General features: G+C 35.5%; 1 protein-coding gene across 1 annotated transcript in view; it reads left to right on the top strand.

Moving 5' to 3' along the window:
• AQR (aquarius intron-binding spliceosomal factor) overlaps positions 1-22022 on the top strand; it is a 100987-nt gene that overhangs the window by 37237 nt on the left and 41728 nt on the right. Inside the window, exons 13-20 of the mRNA XM_040493369.1 lie at positions 625-738; positions 2419-2522; positions 7826-7928; positions 10432-10552; positions 13476-13617; positions 16662-16840; positions 20396-20563; positions 21843-22012. Coding sequence (XP_040349303.1) covers positions 625-738; positions 2419-2522; positions 7826-7928; positions 10432-10552; positions 13476-13617; positions 16662-16840; positions 20396-20563; positions 21843-22012 — 1101 coding nt within the window. The remainder of the gene's footprint in view (positions 1-624; positions 739-2418; positions 2523-7825; positions 7929-10431; positions 10553-13475; positions 13618-16661; positions 16841-20395; positions 20564-21842; positions 22013-22022) is intronic.

The raw sequence follows: 22022 nt of genomic DNA, 5'->3' as shown, positions 1-22022 counted from the left end.
CCAGTAGACTGTGTCTCTGGGGAAAACAGGCCTTCATTATAGCAGCAGGAACTAAGCCAAAGAAAGGGCTTAATGGCTGTGGAGACTGATGAGAGGAATAAATATCTTAGCTTTCCTCACCTTGCTGCATTTCCCTAATAGTAGCAGCACACAGAGAAGAATATCTCCAATTATGAATTCCAAAACCCTCATTCAGAAAATTCTGTATTAAGTGGCCTACCTAAGTAAAGGACCTCAAGAGTTCCCTCTAGTGGTGTAGTTCCATAAATTGGCAGTGGTTACTTTGTTTTTTTCCATTTAGGTGTTTGGCTTCTTTTGATTAAATCCTTAATGTCCGTCCGTTCAGTACTGGGATTTCAATTTAAGTTCCTCTCTGTAGAAGTAGACCGTGTATATGAAATAGACTCTTAACAATTTATTCACAAGAAAAATACTTTTTCCTCACACAAATAAAACATGTTTGGATATGTTCTGAAGTGTTTGTTGCAGTGTTTATATTCCAGAGTTATCCAGCACCTCGGAGAAGGTATACAGACTTACTTAATCTTTATAATAAGTAGTTTTTGTTTGTGGTTTCTTGTTCTTATGTTCACACAGTTTATTAATGTAAATGTATCCTTTCAGCTTTTGGACATGCTTAAGTTCTATACTGGTTTTGAGATTAACGACCAGACTGGGAACGCTCTGACAGAGAATGAGATGACTACAATTCACTATGACAGAATCACTTCTCTCCAGGTGACTGAAATGCAGTATAGCCTGTGCTTCTGCTCCCATCAAGTTGGTTCATAAATAATGTAGTTTCATGTAGTACAGGTATAAAAAACTACTAATTTAATAGTGTTTCATCTTGAACTTTTAAAATGTTACTTTTAAAATGTTTAAATACTTAAAATAATGCTAATTTTTAAATTTTTTAAAAATATTACTTTTAAATATTTAAATATTTTAATTATTTTTTAAATAAGTTTTTAAAATATTACTTTTAAAATATTACTATTTCTAATGAATTCATGGGGAAAAAATGGCTTTCTTCATAGTCTTCAATCTTGAGAATCAAGATACTGATATTTGACACTCAGAAATGTTTGATTAATTACTGGGCCAATTTGGTGCATATACTTACCAGTTTTATTTATGAAAGAGTATTCCCAATGTATCGACAAAGTATGTGTGAGCGTTTTATAAATTTTAAAGATAAACATAGGTAATGGGACCGAAATTGTCCAGTACAGCTCAGCTGTGTCAACAGAGTACCTTTGTTTTCTGTTCTTGATTTCCTCTTGCTCTTGCCCTTTCTGGTGGTAGAAAGAAGCTTTTATTTGTCACTTTGGAGAAATTCAGTCCTTTCTGTTTCCGTCTTTTTGGGGAAAGAGTCAAACTTAAGTTCAAAATGTCTTTCATAATCAATTCCACTATCTCTCAGGGACTCTCTGTTCTCCCTCTTCTTTCCCCAAATGGCATCTGGGTATATGGAAGCATTGAGATAGCCTCATTGTTTTGGAAGAAGAGTGACCTGCACAGCTTACATGTCTTTTCTTGCTTCGCTCAGAGCATTGGTGTTTTTGTCCTTCTGCTTCTGCCCTTGAAGTAACCACAGCTGGCGCGGCTTGTGGTCTGCTCTTTTGGCACAGGCATGGCATGATGATTCCTGAGGAGCTTGGCTATCTCCTTGCTGACGAGGCCGCACTCTTGCTCTTGGTGATGCTGGAGTCCTCCAGAGAGCTGACTCCCATTCATTTCCTAGCTTCAACAGTTCACTCTCAGGCTTGGGTTGCAGGGTCATTTCACCATTGCCTGTAGTAACCCTATGGCATGCTCACCAGTAACCTTGGCAGGTTTTTGTGTCATCCCACTGTGGGGCACATGAAAACTTCTGGATTTCTCTGTGCCACGTGGGCATTGAGAAAGACTAGGGATGTTATCACATACACTCTTACCCGGTCACTGTAGTGCTACTATTTCTGTTTTCTTGTGGCTTACCCCATGTCGGCTGTGGGTGTTAACCCTGTGAAGTCCTTTCTTTCCAGAGTTCCTAAGTAAAACAAAGCACAAACACACTGTACTTTTGGCTTCTCCCTCAGGCTATCTCTTCAGGTATTTTATTTCTCTCCCTTCCTGTCAGTGAAGGTAGCTTTATTGGCTGATTCATGTATGTTCAAAATACAACATAGAAATAAAAAATTGAACACTGACTCTTTGTTTTTGCGTTCCTGCTAGAATAATTCTGGTTTTCCCCCATTGTATTGAATGCTTCTGGCTAAATAAGGCAGAGGTCACATATGAGAAGCATATAAGAAACAGAAGTGCATTAATATATTTTTTAATATTTTTATCATATAGTACATAAATTGTAGTTTATTGTTAATATGCAGACATTAGTTCTTGAGTTTTGTTTTTGTTTTTCCCGTTTTCTAGAGAGCTGCCTTTGCACATTTCCCTGAACTCTATGATTTTGCACTCTCAAATGTGGCAGAAGTAGATACTCGGGAATCTTTGGTCAAGTTTTTTGGACCACTTAGGTAAGTCAACATGGAAAGAAAACGGAATTTTAATTTTCTTTGTGTTTTTAATCATTTTGCACTACCTTAAGTAATGTAACTTGTTGCACTGCTCGCTTTGTTGACAACTAAAACTAATGCTTCTCTCCAGCAGTTAGTATCTTTAAGTCACTTCGCTATAATTATTGATCATCTATTTTGGGAGCAAAATTAATATTTATTAATTTAATGGTTTTTATTTTTGTTTTGGAGAGACAGAGCATGAGCGGGGGAGGGGCAGAGAGAGAGAGAGGGAAGCACAGATTCGGACATGGGGCTTGAACTCATGAGCCACGAAATCATGACCTGAGCCGAAGTTGGACACTTAACCAACTAAGCCACTCAGGTGTCCCAAAATTTATATTTTTCATAACTTAAACATTTTTCCTAGATCGTAAAGTTTTCTTAAAGTAGAACATAAAACTGGTATCCCATCAGTCATAATATACAACAGAAATCAGTAAATGTTCATATGTGACATCAAAGGTATGAGTTAGAAACCTTTTTGTGTGTTTAAAATTTATGAAATTAGTAATATTCTTTGGCACTCAGCTAATACACATTTTTGAAAATGTAGTAATACGTTTGTACTACGTGGTAGGCACTCTACTAAGTATGTAAATAATCCTCAAGACTTTCATTCTTGTGAGGAGTAGGTACCATTTTAGGTATAAGGTCACTGAGACACAGAATTGTTAAGTCATTTGTCTAGGTCAAATAGCAAGTAAGCAGCAGAGATAGGATTCAAACCTAACTTTTATTTTTTTATTTAAAAAAAAATTTTTTTTAATGTTTATTTATTATTGAGAGACAGAGACAGACCGTGAGCAGGGGAGGGGCAGAGAGAGAGGGAGACACAGAATCTGAAGCAGGCTCCAGGCTCCGAGCTTGTCAGCACAGAGCCCAACACAGGGCTCAAACCCACAAACCAAGCAATTGTGACCTGAGCCGAAGTCAGACGCTTAACCAACTGAGCCATCCAGGCGCCCCTCAAACCTAACTTTTAACTGTGCTCTGTTCTCTCCCTATTGTCCTTAACTCTTGGGAGAAATTATGTTTAGCTCATTATGGCTCTCTAAAATGAAACAAACTTGGCTTTAACTTAGAAGTTGATTAACTTGGAAGATTATTGAATCTTCATAAGAAGATTTAATAACTCTTTTTTTTTTAAATGTTTATTTTTGAGAGAGAGATACAGAGCCTGAGGGGGAGAAGGGCAGACAGAGAGAGAGGCACAGAATCTGAAGGAGGTGCCAGGCTCTGAGCTGTCAGCACAGAGCCCAATGCGGGGCTCGAACTCAAAAACTGTGAGATCATGACCTGAGCCAAAGTCGGACGCTTAACCAACCGAGCCACTCAGGCACCCAAATAATAACTCTTATAATGACACATAGAATTATTTCATTCTCTTAATGAACTGCAGAAAGTTCCTTTGAATAACTCTGCCATACTATTTTGTGATCACTCTCCAATTGACAAATCTTTAATTTCTAAATTTTTGGCCATTATTAATGACTCACTAATGAACAACATCCTTTTTATTTCTATGTAAAAATTTTTGGCACGGATTCACAGAAGCAGAATGGCTGACTCAAAGGGGTTATGTATTTAAAATTTGTTATATATTGCTAAATTCCCTTCAAAAGTATGTACCAGTTATACCAACAGAATTTGAGGATTTATTTGTTTCCCTACCTGCTAGGTAAATTAGTCTTTAATTTTCGCCAAAGATAAAAGAACCCTCAGTGTTTTACTTTGCATTTTGTGATTATGTTGGGGAAATTGAGCATCTTTCTGTTTTTCTTGGCCATTTGCATTTTGTCTATAACCTTCTTGTTATCTTTTGCTATTTTGTATTTCATTGCTTGTCATATTGATTTCTTTAAGAACCTTTATTTTGCATACTAATATTTTGTCTAGTTTGTGTTGTAATTATTTTCTCTCAGTTTCTCACTTTAGATTTTGTGTTGGTATATTTTGTTATTACAGTGTTTACAATTTTTAAGTTATATGTCAAGTCTTCTTAACAACAATAGCAAATGTTTTATGTTAGAAGGCCTTCCTCCCCATAAGATTATAAAGTAGTATGTTTTTAAAACACCCTATAGATTTTTTTTTACATTAAACGTAGCTGCATAATCCATATGGGGAATTTATTTTTGCCTATATTACTTCTTTACAATCTTATAAATTATAGAGGATGTTAAAAACCTTTTTTTTAATGTGGATTATAGCCATTATATTTACTATAATAGAAATTAAAACTGGAAAAATGTTAAATGATTTATTTAAAAAACTAATTAAAAGCCTATTATGTTAGCATACATATTATTAATGAAAAATATATTCTCCCAAATTTAAAAAAATATAGTGAAAAGTGGCATTGTTTTACACTTCTGCAATCTCTTTAATGTCTGACTTAATCAAAGACAGTTGAATTTGCAGATGTGCTTCTGTATTTCATTTATTGTGAGATTGTTTTGGTTGAAGTAAATGAAGAAAATCAGGCCTTATGCAAAAGGGAAATATATTTCAGTAGCTTTTTCAAATAATTGTGAATATTTTTCTTTGATACAATATAAAAACTTGACAAGTGGTAGTTTCTTAAACATTAGTTTTAGTGTGGTATCTGAAACCATATTAAGGAACTCTGTGCAATTAAAGTGAATTAATTTTAGAAATGGCGATATTTGCCTTGCTTATGGATGAGAGGACTCAATTAAGGTATGAATTCTGCCCAAACTGATCCATAGATATAATTCAGTTCCAATCAAAATTCCAGCAGAATATTTTCTAGAAATTAACAGGCTTATTCAGAAATTAATATAGAAAGGCAGAGATGAGAACAGCCTAAACCATTTTGAAAAAGAACAGACTTGGAGGATCCTCACTACCCAATTTCAAGATTGCTTGTAAAGCTACAGTAGTCAAGACCCTGTGGTATTGAATAAAAGACAGACATAGACATCACCGGAACAAAATAGAATTCAGAAATAGACCGCACATATATGGTGAGTTGATTTTTGACTAAGATGCCAAAGCAACTCAATGGAGAAAGGATAATCTTTTCAACAATAGTGGAATGGTTGGACATCTCTATGCAAAGTATGAAATTTAACCCATACTTCACATTCTGTACACAGATTAACTCAAAGTGAGTCATAGACCTATTTATCAAAACGGGAAATAATAGGACATACAGGATATCTGTTTGATTATGGTTTGTACAAACATTTCCATAGACACCAAAGCACAGTCCATAAAGAAAAAAATGGATAAGTTGGACTTTATAAAAATTTAAAACTGTTACTATTTGAAAAGACACTGTTAAGAGAATGAAAATACAACCCCAAAGTGGAAGAAAATATTGGCCAAACACGTACCTGATGATGGGCTGTCTCAGAACTCAGTGATAAGAAAACAATTTAAAAATAGCTCAGGGAGTGCCTGGGTGGCTCAGTCTGTTGAGTGTCCGACTCTTGCTTTCAGCTCAGGTCATGTTCCTGGGGTTGTGGGATCAAGCCCTGGTCAGGCTCCGTGCTGGCTGTGGAGTCTGCTTGGGATTCTCTTTCTCCCACTTGCACTCTCTTTCTCTCAAATATATATAAAAAAAATTTAGCTCAAGATTTGAACAGATACTTCACCAAAGATAATGCATTTCAGTAACGCCACAGAAAGATGCTTAGTATCATTTAGTCATTAGAGAAATGCATATTAAAATCATAATGAGATACCATTACATGTCTATTAGAATTGTTTAAAAAAAACATGCAGTGTATTGACTTATGACAAGGATGTGGAGCAGCTGGATTCTCATACATAGCTGATAGGAATTCAAAGTTCGCAAAAATTTGACAGTTTCCTGTAAAGTTAAACGTACTTACTGTACAATCTAGTATTCTCACAGATATACCCAAGAGAAATGAAAATTTGTGTTTGCACGAAAATCTGTGTGGAAATATATATAGTGGCTTTAGTTATAGTTGTCTTTTAAAAACATATCCTTGGGGTGCCTGGGTGGCGCAGTCGGTTAAGCGTTTGACTTCAGCCAGGTCACGATCTCGCGGTCCGTGAGTTCAAGCCCCGCGTCAGGCTCTGGGCTGATGGCTCAGAGCCTGGAGCCTGTTTCCGATTCTGTGTCTCCCTCTCTCTCTGCCCCTCCCCTGTTCATGCTCTGTCTCTCTCTGTCCCAAAAATAAATAAACGTTGAAAAAATAAATAAAAATAAATAAAAACATATCCTTCAACTGGTGAGTGAATACACGTGCTGTGCTACATCCCATATGATGGAATACTACTCAGCAATAAAAAGGAACCGATTACAGACATGCAGTCTGGGTGCATTTTAGTTGCGTTATGCTAAATGAAAGCAACCAGTGTCAAAGGCTACATAATGTGTGATTCCATTTATTTGACCTTCTAGAAAAAGCAAAGTCGTGGAGATCAAAAACAGATTAGTGGTTACCAGGGACTGGGATAGAGTATGTGAGGGAATTTGGGGAGCGTGATGAAACGTATTTAAGTAACGGAAAGCTGTTCAGCTCACGGTGGTGAATGCAAGTTTTCTAGAATTCCAGTTTTTCACTTGGCAGTTCAAATTTTATCTTTGGTAACAAATACTATCAGTTGTTTTCCTTAAAGTTACTGGTTTGTTCAGATTTGAAAATTTTTTGCCATTTATTCAGGTCTGAATAACCATAGTTTGTCAGTTCTTTCAAGCAAAAATTGTGTGCAAAATGTGTGCATCCCATTCTGTCACACAGAATTTTTTAAAAGCATAGTCAAGAGTCCAAATTTAATTATATTAATAATTTTAGTTACTAATTTAATTTTAGTTAATATATTAATTTTGCTGCTTCATTAGTTGCATTCTTAATGTTTTTTACTCTGCATGGGGTAGTGAGGAATGCTATGGCTACTTACAGTCCTGGTTGGTGCCACCACCTTACCCTATGTCAGCAGTTTACCCACCATTGCTTTACACTGTGTAGGTAAAGACAGTGGAAAAAAACAAATAATGTCCTAGTATTAATATAAAATAGTATTTTTCTTGCATACTTCCTAGAAGGGTCTCAGGGACCATAGGGGTATGCAGATGATAATTTGAGAGCCTACATTAAGGGGATTAACTTTCATTGGTAATTGTTTTTTAATTTTCTGCTGTATCGTAGGATTATATTTTCTGGGTAAAATGTTTTAAGCCATCTGTAAAATTAGGTGTTTCAAAAATGAACTAGGGTTAAATTAATAGAATACTCTTGATCTGAATATTCCTTATTCTGCAGTTCAAATACACTCCACCAGGTGGCATCATACCTCTGCTTGTTACCAACTCTTCCTAAAAATGAAGACACAACTTTTGATAAAGAATTTCTTCTAGAATTGCTGGTAAATGTTAATGTTCTTTGAATTTTCCCTACCATTTTGAATCATACCTAAAGACCTGGGTATGTCTTTTTTTCCAGGGCTAAAGGGTAAGTAGATCGTTGCTACCTATTTTACAATTACATCATCATTTGGTTTTGTCAGATTTCTTTTCTCATCTGTTAGATTTCTTTTCTCAAGACTTTACCTCTCACAACTGCTTTATGGCATGAATTCATTGCATACAGACATTTATGAGCAGCTTCTTTGTCAGGCTCTGGATTCAGGCAATGGGGAATGCATAGATAATTGACCCCATTCCTGCCTTTTAGAGGTCACAGCTACATACACCCACACAGGTAATACATATGTATTCATATCTGTCTATCTGTGTATTTTAAAAGTTATTTAAAGTACCTTGAATATTGACGTATACCTTTATCATTAGAAAACTCAGGAATGTTTAAAGAAAATAAGTTATCACTGACTTAGTGGTTTAAGAATTCTAAGGGATTTTTCAGTCATTTTGGAAAGTAGTGGACTTTATCTCTCAAACTAATACTTTTTTTGGTAAGGTTTTTTTTTTTTTTAAGGTTTTCTTTTTTTTAAGTGCAGTTTTAAGGCTCACAGAAAAATTTGAGGGAAAGGAGTATACCTTACTTTTAGCTTTAGTAAAATCATTCATAAAATTTATGAGTAATTATGTCTACACTATGAATATTTAAGTTGTTTGCAGTGTTCACTTACAAATAATGATGTGATCCTGGCACATGCCTCTTTGTGCCTATGTGGGGACATTTAGGAGAGGTACCTAGAAGTGAAATTATTTGATTAAAACATGTGCTTATTTAAAAGATAGGATGCAGCCAAATTATCCTCAAAAAGGTGCATTTCCCACCAACAGTGTGTTAGAGTGTATCTCCTTAAGCTTGTACCAGCATTGGGTGTTATGAGTCATCCCAATTTTTGCTAGTGTCATGAGTAAAAAAAAAAAAAAAAAAAAAAAGCTTGTTTTAATTTTTTGTTTTCTGTTTGCTATTGAAAAGATCTTAAAGGACTTCCTTCCTCTGCTATAGTTTGAGTAGTTTTTAGTATGTTTTTTATAACTTTACAAACATACACTATGGAAGAGTATATATACATCTTTTAACATAGAGCCATAATGGGCACACAGTTTTGTGACATATATTCCAAGCTAATACTTTTAATATAGGGTATAAAATACAATTCCTTACTGTAGAGAAGATGATATGCTACTTTGGGAATAGTTACCAGAAACTATTATAGCAGATGTTTTAAGCCTGGTGACAGGTGCTTCAGTGCCATTTGGAGAGAAATTCCTGGAGTTTTAAATTAATTCATGTGTGGAAAATACTTTTTTATTGATATATTTACTTGTGTGAAATGTATGTCTCGGGTCACCATCTTTGCCTTCTTCGTTATTTCCGAGTGCCAAGTGCTTTCTAAAAATTCCTTGTCCTATTTTCTGACAATGTAAAATCGTTTCTCATAAGTCAGGTTTGGAGATTATTAATAAATCCTTACTATACAAAGAAATGAGGATTTCTTTAGGAATCTTTCTAATGGAAAACAGGTTTAAACATAAGGCTTGATTTTATGCCTTTTACAGTCTTAGAGCTAAGATTTTATTTTTAAAATTGAAATATTTATGCCAAAAAGAAAACGGTTTTAAAAATTTAAAAATTTATAGTGCTACAGCATTATCTCTCATTTCCTCTTGTTCCTAAATGATTTCCTCATGCTTTGGATTCATCTAATATCTGAATAATGATGAAGTTGAAATATGCATATTGGTTAGATGATATCACACTGTCTTCTTTCCTAAAATAATACTATCTCTACTGAAGAGAACATGACACATTTTTCAAATATATCATTATTTTAACATATTAATTAGGGAACAAGCTTATTTCTGTGTTTGAAATAGAGGACTACTATAATATTAACAATGGAAATCTACATAGAGGCCATCAAGTCCACCTCTCATTTTACAAGGAAGGCTGAGACCAGGTTATTAATAAACAAAATTTTCCATATTGTTTAGTTAGTATAAGAATAAAAACTTTAATCGAGGACTTAGGGCTCCCATTTTTTTCTTACATTGATGAATACTAAGTGCTGGCATGTGCAAGGCACCTTGATGCTATTTTACAGTATTCTATTTCATTTTCATAAGAAACCTGAGAGGTAGGTGGTATTTTATCTGTTTTACTGAAAGATTGCTAAAATCAGGGAAGTTCAGGTATCTTGCCCAGTTTTTATGTAGCTCATACATAGAGAGAGGTTCTGGGAGTTGAACTCAGATCCATCTGATTACAAAGCTCACCGTAATGGGTGCCTCTTTCATCTTTGATTTATGGAGAAATTGGAAAAAGGAAAGAAAAACCTCTAAGTACTACCATAACTGAAAGAGATGAAACTTCTCATTTCAAACTTTATGGTGAATTTCTCCATAAATTATTTTAACAAAAGATGCTTCTGACTTTCTACATGAACCTGTTTCTAGGTATCTCGTCACGAACGTCGAATTTCTCAGATTCAGCAGTTGAACCAGATGCCTTTGTATCCAACTGAGAAAATCATTTGGGATGAAAATATTGTCCCAACTGAATACTATTCTGGGGAAGGTAAGCCAGAGAAGCACGGGATTCAGGTGTGCCATGAAATTTAATTTAGAATTTATCATAGGTAACTGAAAGTACTTCTGTCTGTTACATACATTAGGGTAATATTCTGGTACCTTCAAGTTCATTTTAAAGCTGGAAACTATTCAGTATTTGAATGCTTAGCATTAAGGATTTTTATTAAATTTAACCATGTCCTAATGTGTGTATGTGCATGTCCTCAGATGTGCACCTGTATACATATTTTATGTCATGTACATATGTCATCCTTTATAAAATATGACCATAAGCAATAAAAATACTGTAAGGAACCTAATAGTGTAGGAAGTGTAGCTTTCATTATGTCACTGTAATAGGTTTTGTTTGGAAGTGTTTTATTTCAAAGCCTTTTTTAGAAGTTCTTCTGAATTCCTTGTTAAGCCAGTTAATGACCACCAAAAATTGTCATTTGTTAATAATAAACCCCTAGTCTGATTGAAAATAGTATTCCCTGGTTTGTTTACCTATTTTAGCAGATTTGTTCCTAAATGCTTTTGTTCATCCTTTAAGGATGAGAATTCGCCAAAATTGAGTATATGCTGAAGTATATTGTGACGTATTTTGAAGGCATATTTCAAAAAAAATTTTAAGGAAATTTTTTGAACAATGGTATCATTATGAGAAGCTTAGCTGTTTTAAAGACCTCACCAGTGGTACATTTATTTAAAATGGATACTTCAGAGTCCTGTCCTAAAGCCATAACTTTAGTATATGCAGTGCACCAAAATTTTTCTAGATTTCAGAGTAGGCAGTCTTCATTTTTTATTTTTTTCATTCTTACAATGGCCAGTGCATTGTTTTCTCACTTTTCCAGTTTGTTCATGCTAAAAGCATTTATGACCATGGATGTATGCCATCTCTTTTCTGATCAGTTCCTACAAAGCAGATACCACTTCATATTTTGTTTGGCAGTAAATAGCTTATATTTTCTTAAACATAGACCTAGTCATACATGTACCTTTTGGTGCTACTCAATCACACTGGTCAGCATATAAAACATATTTGCCAGGTATAGAAAGTATTGCTCTTCTTTCATTCCTGTGAACTTAAAGGAAAAGGGATTTAAATCTTTTCAGCTTTTATAGAAAGAATTTCAGAACAATATTAGTTGCCAAATGGTTTCACTGTAATTAAGCTGTTTTCAGACAGTTGACTATATCATGCCATTGTTCTTTTGTGACCATGGATGGCCCTGTGTTTTGGCGGCTCAACATCTGCTGATAATAAATAGGCAAAGATCAAAGCTAATACTGCATGATACAGACTGCTTCTAGCTCCCAGGGAGAGGAAGAAATTGGGACAGATATAAAAATAGATATATTGTAAGAATTGTAAAGAAAATTCTTGTAAAATCTTTGGCCCCTTTTTTGGACCTTTTTAATAAACACAGATCTAGAAAGCCACACAGAATAAATATCGAGCTTAACTAAGTATCATAAGAGAAATAACCCACCTTGTCAGCCATCCCAGAACCCTCCTATAATTATGCTCCTTCCTAGTTACTGCTTCTGCCTCCACTTGAAAGTAACCATGTCTTCACTTCCATAGTAATCACTCTATATTTCTTCATAGTTTTATCACCGAATTGTGCATCCACATATGATAGTTAATCGTGCACATTTTTAAAATGTCTTTTACTTTACAAGTACCTCATATCCCTTCCTTTTGTTTTGAAGAACCTGAGTGTGTGTTCCACAGTCTAGCTTTTTTTTAGTGACTACTCAGTGTACACCCGAGTATGTCCCTCTGCTCTTTATTTTTCTTACAGATTGGTACCTGAATGCAGAAGCTTGATCAGGCTTAAGGTTTTCTCTCTGGCAAGATTCTTGGTAGTGTTGTATTCTTTCATCAGAGGCATATGATGTCTGGTTGTTTTTGTGGGTATGATGTTAGCTGCCATTGCTGCTTAACAGCTAGATTTGTTAATTCAATGATGGTTGCAGAATGGTGACATTTTAATTCTTTTTTTCTTTTTTTTAATAAAATTGTGCTCTCAAAGAGATGCTTTCCCTTAGCCTCTGGCCTGAAAGATACTGAGTCAGATTATAAATCAGAATTTATGAACATAAATGATGTGAAATAAATAAAATTTTTTTATGTTTATTTATTTTTGAGACAGAGCATGAGCAGGGGAAGAGGAGGGGTAGTGTGAGAGAGACAGAGAGACGGACAGACACAGAATCCAAAGCAGGCTCCAGGCTCTGAGCTGTCAGCACAGAGCCTGATGCAGGGCTCGAACTCACAAACTGTGAGATCATGACCTGAGCCGAAGTTGGTCGCTTAACCAACTGAGCCACTCAGGTGCCCCCCATTTTTTTATTTATGTTTTTTGCTATTAGGTTCATTATTGCTTTGGTACAGTGGGAATGGAAGTAACTCCAGGAATAACAACCAATGCCGTATCCTTAAAGTCTAGCCAAAAGACAAGATTCAGAGCACAGTAATGACCACTGGAGATAGATTTATGCATTGTAGTATACTAATTAGGTTCTGCGATAAATTTGTCATGGGGTTAGTTTATGGTCATTGATTACTTCGAGCTTTGCCAAATAAAAATTAGTAAAGGAAGAATTTTTAAACTACTTGAGACTATATTAATTTTAAGTATCTTCAAATATTTTTTAGAAGATTGTTTGTATATGAATTATTGATATGTGGTTGTATGTATTAATGAGATTTGTTCTTCCTTTCCAGTTCTTAGTAGATAGTTCTTAACCTGGTTTCAGTTCTGTGTGAAAATAAAAATAGGACCTTATCAAATATGCTGTATTTCAGCATATTAAACATTAAATTAGACTCTACCAAATTTGTGGTACATTTCGTTATACATAGTACAGCTGTCTGAGTAAGAGAATAATTTGGATGTGGATGTTGTTTTCTTTTTCAGGTTGTCTTGCTCTTCCCAAGTTGAATTTGCAATTTTTGACTCTCCATGATTACCTTCTAAGGAACTTTAATCTCTTCCGCTTAGAATCAACTTACGAAATTAGGCAGGACATCGAGGATAGTGTCAGCAGAATGAAGCCATGGTTAGTAAATTGGTTCCATTTGTAATGAAGAGATGCAAACCGTGACATACCTCTGTCAGAAACCTCATAAGTGTGTATAGAAATAGTATACCTGGCTTGTAGATGCCCTCCAAAATATGATATTTATTCTTTGAGAAATTGTCTGATTTCTGTAAATTTACTCTTTGAGAAATTCTCTAAATTCTCTAATGTGGATTAGAGTATATCAAAAGTGCTAAAATATAAAATATGTATCTGGATCCTTGGGGGTGGGGGACTGGAAATAAGGGGGGAGAGGTCATCATTCTCGGGACAGGGAAGAAGTGTAGAGGAGAGTAGGTTGAACATGAGTAAAAGGGTAAAGAGGGAGGGTATGGGCTGACCCAGTGGGCCTATACTAGGGCAGGACGGTTTAAGTCCTGGGAGCTTATAATAAAGGGTCTTCTGCTACCCCAGCTGCTCTTGTGGCTGTCACCAGTACCTCAGTTAGCCTCTCTAAGGGACCTGGCAAGAGATGAGGAGCATTGCTGAGCATCACATGGAATGGAACGTTGGGAAGTCTTCCTTGGCCCTCCATCCATAGATTACCTTGAAGAGACTAAATCAGGATTTATTTGGGGGCCCGTGAGTAGGGCTCATTAATTGATGAAGTCTTCTGCTTAAACTCCCTGCCTGCTAGCTCATGTTTGGAATTCCGTTAGCTAAGAGAAGACTTTCATTCTAGTTATTGGAAGCAGCTGTGCATTAGGAGATTTGTGGAGGTTAGTTTTCGTTTTAGACATGACTTTATGTCCTTCATTTATTATTTCATTCTAAGTATGGAATTGATGAGGGTAAGTTATATACCACAAGTGACCATAAACTAGTAAAATTAATTCTGTAAAATGAATTTTTATTATAGTCATACCATGCGTGCACATATAATTATGCTGCATTCTATATGCAAAGCTTAACACTTTTTGAATATGAACTGATGCAGGTATTTTCCAGGCTTCTCTCCTTACTAATTACAGAGAACTACATGGACACTGTGATTATGATCTATTTTTTTCACTTCCACATTTTATTTCATACACACTTCTATTTTTTAATTAATTATTATGTGAAAAGTTATTCTGGGTGAGACTATAAAACACAACATAAAGTATTTTTGACTTAATAATCAGTTGAGTCAGTAGGCAGGCTAGCGCTGTGAGATTTGTATACTCACTGGCTGATCATCCCTGCCCACAACTTTGCTGAAATTATTGCCTATTGTTTGGACCCCGGGGGGAGTGTTTCATCGGAAGCTTCCTTTCAGTTTATGGCTACCTTGCGTGTATATGCTCAGATTCTGGACCTAATTTTGGCCATTTTGCAAACTAGGGATTTATTAATTAGCAGATTATCAAATAGAATTCATTTATATTTTACTTAAATGTCAAATAAACCAAAAATACTTAGAGTTCTTCTGGTCTATTAACAAAGGAAACTTTTTTAACTTACATTATTTTCTGCTAAGGAGGAAAAATATCATTTTTGAGAGTTTTAACTTGGGATAATAAACTTTTCTAGATTTTCATAAAAATGATGAGATCTAGGGGCTCCTGGGTGGCTCATTTGTTTGAGTTTTTGATTGTGGCTCAGGTCACGATTCTTGGATTTGTGAGTTCAAGCCCTGCATTGTGCTCGCTGCTGTCAGTATAGAGCCCGCTTTGGATCCTCTGTCCCCCTTTCTCGCCACCCCATCTCAAAATAAATAAACATTAAAAGAAAAAGATGAGATCTAAAAAGAGGCCAGACTTCTTTCTGCTCGTGTGTGCTGAAGGTGGAGAAGAGAGGCATTTTTACTCAGTGCATGGTTCTAATGATCATGTTTTCAGGCTGCTAAAACCACTGAGCAACATACAGGCAGAAATCTGTCCTCTTTAATGCTTCATGTTGCAGGTAGATTTTATAAGCAGAAGTTGGGGAGAATAGATTAGTGGTTGCCTGGGTATAGGAACAGGATTGACTGTAGTCAGATGAGAGGGATCTTTCATACATAGGATGGAAATGTTCTCAAATTACATTGTAGTGATGGATGCACAACCCTGCAAATTTACCAAAAATCATTGAAATGTGTGCATTTACAGTGAATGAATTTTATGGTGTATAAACTAATACTGTAGTAAAATTGTAAAAAATGGAGGAGGTGATAGTTATTACCTTTTAGAAATTGTACTAAGCAAGTTACTGGATGCAGGACATTTGTTTTTAATTAGTTTTACTCTTTGATATTACAAAATGTGTAGGTTTTTTCTTGTAACACAAAGACTTTAATGGAATATAGCTTTTCTTTATCTGTGTAAGCATGTCATTTTTGGCAGTGCTTTCCAGTTTGGGAGTGTGGCTACAGAATTTATGTTACAGATTTCCAGATATACTACTTAATGTAAAATTTAAAGCACTACTTAGACTAAGAAGAAATAATGGGTATTTGAATGTTACTGATTCTGATTATTACAACTAGCTTATTTGTACCCCTAATTCATGGCAGCATCTTTTAAATGATTTAACTATTACACCCTAAAGCAAGCATTTGCATAGATATTAATCATTTGTTGGTTTGGTTTTAATTTTTAAAATTCTAGCTTGTTCTAAAACCTATACATAAAATGGAAATAGTTGTGACTATCTTGATGAAAAGAGGAAGAGGATAAGAATATAAACTAAAGCTAACTATGCTAGATTATTATTATAATCTAGGTTATTCTATTATTATAATAGATTATTCTTTGACAACATGGCTCTTCTCTTATGTATATAGTTACCTTTTTTTCCTGGGTGTGTGTAGGCTACTCCTCCTTTGCCCCTTTCTTTACTGGACCATGTTTACCAATTCATACTGTTGAATATATTCCTTATATATTGGGACTTGGTTTTTGTTTTTTGTTTTTTTGTTTTTAAGTTTATTAGTAAGAGTTACTAATGTCAGGGCTTAGTTAGGAGCTAAACATGTATTCCTCCTTACTAATTGTACTTGTCCCAAAGTTGGGGAAAAGTCCTTTTTTGTTTGAGTAATCATGCACTTCTTTGGTTTTCAGGCAGTCTGAATATGGTGGTGTAGTGTTTGGTGGCTGGGCACGAATGGCCCAGCCTATTGTCGCTTTCACTGTGGTTGAGGTTGCCAAGCCCAACATAGGTGAAAACTGGCCAACCCGAGTTCGTGCAGATGTTACCATCAATCTGAATGTCAGAGATCATATCAAAGATGAATGGGAAGGTAATTCTCTATTTCAAAAAGTAAAGCTACCTTTTGCCTTTATAGTTTATAGATTTTCACTTAGAAAATTGGCAAAACACTTGTACTAAACATTACCCTTCTAAACATTGTCTTTATATTCATTAGTAGTAAAAATAACAAGGATCATATAAGAATCATTAAATGTCTCAATACTTTAATAAAAAGCATAAAAGAGCATGCATATCACAGTATTTTGAAAATTGCTGTTTGCGAAGCTGAGATGAGAGCTCTTTAAATGTCACATATAGTAAGATGATATTTATGAATTTGTAGGATTGGTATAAAAAGAATTAAAATATTACTGTTTGCTAAAGAAGGGGGGGGACAGCCCATGTATAACTGGTACACATGCAGAGTAATTATGGAAAATTGGTATTTTTAAGAGGTAAAGCAGCCAGAGTGAATAGGGATGCATATGGTTGGTGGAAAATAAAGACACAAAATCAAAATTAGACAAACTCAAAAGCAGTTCTAAGGGGATCTGGGAAGACAACTCAGAGAGAAATAATGGTTTATTTGCACCAAAGGGAGGAAGTGAGATAAAGAACTAGTGGTATTAAATGTATTCAAGGATAGATAATAGATGCAGAGAAATTGAATGACTTATTTCCCCTGCTCTTTCCTAGGCAAGATTTTAGGGACAGGAGTTCCGTGTCACTGTGAATTTTATGTAGAGGCAAATATGTTCGTAGTTAGTAAGCCAAATAGTTAAAACATTGATAACACCTGTACCAGAAATGGCACGTGAACTAATTTTTAAGTGGCACTTTTATGTTTTTCCCCCAGCTGTCTATGAGAGCTCTTGCTTGCTGTCCTGTTGTGAGAAACAGTAGCTGGCCGATTTCATCTCCATCCACCTTCTTGGCATGCCAGAAGGAAAAGGATAGTCCCTTAATGGATCAGTTTTCAGAAATTACTACTCCCAACATAGCTGTTTATAACCTTAGGGACTATATGATATGTTTATCCAGCAATTCTGAAGGAATTCAGCAGCAAAGCTGGCCAGATGCTTAACAGATGGCCACTGTAGTGGGTATAGTTGTAACAGGTTGTTTTTGTGACTGCTGTATCCTTCAAAAGAGTTCCAATCTAATCTAGTGCATCACACATCTAGAATAATGTACACCTTTATTGTTGCTGAACCTTAAGAAAGGCATTAAGTTGCTGGAGAAGGTTTTATACTTAATACCTTTGACACTTAAGGAGGTATTAAAATAAACACTGTTTTACACAGTTACCTAAACTCCTTTCCTTTATTACTTTGGAGGCTTCTATCAGAAGGATGTTAAATAGTCTTTTTTTCTCCTCTTTCATTCTTTTAAATTTTTTTTTTTCAACGTTTATTTATTTTTGGGACAGAGAGAGACAGAGCATGAACGGGGGAGGGGCAGAGAGAGAGGGAGACACAGAATTGGAAACAGTCTCCAGGCTCCGAGCCATCAGCCCAGAGCCCGACGCGGGGCTCGAACTCACGGACCGCGAGATCGTGACCTGGCTGAAGTCGGACGCTTAACCGACTGCACCACCCAGGCGCCCCATCCTCTTTCATTCTTTTAAACACAGGCCTCTGATGGAATGAGAAATCTAATGGGTCAATTTTGATGAACAAGATAGGGAACAGTAGGGTACTATAGAACAGTATATTCATTTTCCTATTATGGGGCATGGTGGGAGAAAAGTGTTTCCTGGGAGGCCAGAGCCAAAATTCAGGCCCTGTGTTGATCACAGATGGATTAACTAAATAGAAAATGGAGGCAGAAAATCAGAGGGGAGTTCTATAAGTACTAATGAATATTGGGAACAGGATAGTTTTGAAGAGTTTAAGTTGAATATATAAAGCATTCTTCTTGTTCCTTCAAAAAGGTATGAAGCTCAGGCCCTTAAATAGCCCATTTAAAATTAAGGAAACTGAATTATGAAACAGTAATGCTGGATTCTGCTCTAGAGGGCACAGCCAGGTCAGAGTAAATACATACAGATGGTTGAAGGAGAAAGATAGTTGAGCTGTTATCTAAGTTTTTTGTTTGTTTGTTTGTTTGTTTGTTTGTTTTTTATGTAGATATGAGATGTCCCACAGTAAAATGATCTGCTTTAGCAGGGAATAGGCGGTCATCCATCAGTGGTGCCAAAAAGTGACATTGGTGGGAACCTAATTACTTCTTTTTGTTTTTTAATTTTTTTTTTTTTAATGTTTGTTTATTTTTGAGAGAGACAGAGACAGAATGCGAGTGGGTTAGGGGCAGAGAGAGAGGGAGACACAGAATCCGAAGCAGGCTCCCAGGCTCCAAGCTGTCATCATAGAGCCCGACACCGGGCTCAAACTCAAGAGCCATGAGATCATGACCTGAGCCAAAGTCAGAAGCTCAACCGACTGAGCCACCCAGGTGCCCCGGACCTAATTACTTCTCAGTGCCACTTTGACTCTAAGACTTAGAAGTTGTAATGAGTTGTGCAGATCAGAAATCCTAAAGGCAGTACAACTCAGATAGTAGAATAGTTCCCCTTCTCATCACTTCTCCTACTTCTTTACATAGAATTTGTTGGGAAATAAGCAACGAAGTTATTATCAGAATCAGAATTGTTTCTAGCACACGTAAACCCCACTCCATATTAAAACAAACCAGAATGGTCCCAGTACTGTTAACCACACACTGACTGAAATTGCTGATTTGATTTAGTTGTAGATCTTAATACCAAGATTATAAGCAAGCAGACCATTTAAGTTTGCATTTACGTCCTACATTGGCTAACAGAACGAATCAGGAAAGAAATGAAGATTCTTTCATTTCACACCACATCACATAAGTGGTGTGACATTACGTGATATGAGATCTAATTTTGCGTCCCTTGTGTTCCCATGTGTCTACTTTTAATAGAGCAGGGGATCCAGTTGAGTCTAGTATTTGATGTAATGATTAAGAAGCTATGGACTTTGGCACAGGTTTCCTATTTCTTGACATTTACCTTTAAAAATGTTAAGTATTTGCCAAACGAAACTATATATTCAACATGTTCTCAGGATGGTATCTATAAACAATGCTTTTGTGCCTTGTTAAATTATTCTTGAATTGACCTCTTTTGGGGAGTGCAGTTAAACTGTTGTTGGAATGGCAGTGATGGATAGTTTAAACCGATGTTAGAAACCTGCTGAATATGACATAGATGGACTATATGCCAGCCATATTTTTGGTTACTTATTAAGAATGTTAAAAATAAGAATGATGACGAGCATCCAATTTTGGAGCTGTAACATGACTTGGAGGGCTTATTCGGTAACGTATTCATGGCATAAAAGTTTCTAATTTTAATATAAAGAGAAATTTTCATTTAATTATTGCTGTCAAACATTGAGTATTAAAGATGATAGGAAAAAACCCGTAATTATATTATAATGCAAATATAATCATCGATCGCATCTGGTATTTTAAATGTTTCTTATATCTCTATTCCAAAGATAAGAGGATGAGAATTTGCCAACAAAAGACTGAAAACAAGAACATTCTAGTAAGTGAAAGCATCTTTATGTTTTACCAGGTCTTCGTAAGCATGATGTCTGTTTTTTAATTACTGTGCGTCCCACAAAACCGTATGGTACCAAGTTTGACCGGAGGAGACCTTTTATTGAGCAGATTGGCCTGGTTTATGTCAGAGGCTGTGAAATCCAGGGCATGCTAGATGATAAAGGGCGTGTCATTGAAGACGGTATGGTGATCTATATTTTTAAAAGAGAGTGTGTACATAATGATAAAATTCTTCACCTTTTTTCCTTTTTGCATCTTAAGTAATATTTTTTAGTTGTTTTACATAATAAGTCACCACAAAAGGATTATGTATAAAATATGTGTAAGTTACCTACTACCCGGTTTTAGAAATAATAATATCGTTTCTAAACTTTTTATTAGATATTGGAAAGGACAGGATCTTTTGAAGTTACCTTTATTTAAATTTTTGTAATACTTTGCAATATTGCTTTTTAAAACCTCTAAACACCTCTTATGACATATTTGCCTAGTGTTTTAAGTTTTATTTTTTTGATTCATTGTAGCAGTGGCTCTCAGTTGGGATTAATACTACCCTGTATTTTGAAATGTATGGTGCTATTTATATTGTCATATGACCGGGGTAAGGTTGGGGAGGGTGAGCTATTGGCATTTGACAGATGGGGGCTCGGGATGCTAAACATCTAAACAGAACTGCCTTGTCTAAGGAATTGTCATACCTAAGATGCAGACATTACCCATTTAGAAATACCATCTTACAGGGTTAGTCAGCTCTTTGATTTCTTAGATTGATTTTTCTTTGAAATTCTCTCATTGATTATCATTGATTTTTCTTTGAAATTCTTTCTTATGTTGTCTTGACTTGGTACAGCTGTTAGATTATATATGCATCTGTGTCCAGTGCTTACTTTCCAATTTGTTTACTAAACTTCTCTCAGAACTAGAATTAACCTCTACCACCTGTGATTTTAAGATTGCACCATTGCTCAAAAGTACTGATAATTAAACTAATCTTATTACTAGAATAAAAGAAAATGGGAAAGGTGGAATAAACATAAGGCCACATATCGGGACCGGAGTTAGAGGTCTAAGACAAAAAGAAAGGAAATTTCCTTTCACACTGGTGATACTAGGAATGGTATGTGGATGACAAAAGTGATCAGCCAAGTAAGGCGGTGGTAGGAACTATGAGTGACTGACAAAGTTGTTTGACTTCTAAGGCTCTTATTTTGTTTGAGGACATAGATAACTGCAGTCCGTGGCATTGCATCATAAACATTACGTGACTATTCTGGGAAAAGAAATAGCAAGAATTTAAGGAAAGGAGGAAATATTTTCAGCTTCGTAGCATCTACTCAGGGGAATGACTGGAGTTAACTCTGGACAGTTTACTCATCATTTCTAGAAAAGGAATACTGCTGACTTATTTTGATACTTGAAAAGTGTGTATTTCGTTTACCAAATCTTTGCAAAATGTCTAGGACCTGAGCCAAGACCCAATCTTAGAGGAGAGTCAAGGACATTTAGAGTGTTTTTGGATCCAAACCAGTATCAACAAGATATGACCAATACTATACAAAATGGAGCAGAAGATGTGTACGAAACTTTCAATATCATAATGAGGAGAAAGCCAAAGGAAAATAACTTTAAGGTAATTTTTA

This window comes from Herpailurus yagouaroundi, unplaced genomic scaffold, assembly GCF_014898765.1.
Source record: "Herpailurus yagouaroundi ecotype Mexico unplaced genomic scaffold, PumYag 184, whole genome shotgun sequence".
Classification (NCBI taxonomy): domain Eukaryota; kingdom Metazoa; phylum Chordata; class Mammalia; order Carnivora; family Felidae; genus Herpailurus; species Herpailurus yagouaroundi.
The sequence above is the reverse complement of the archived record's forward strand: the minus strand, read 5'-3'. Positions and strand labels throughout refer to the sequence as shown.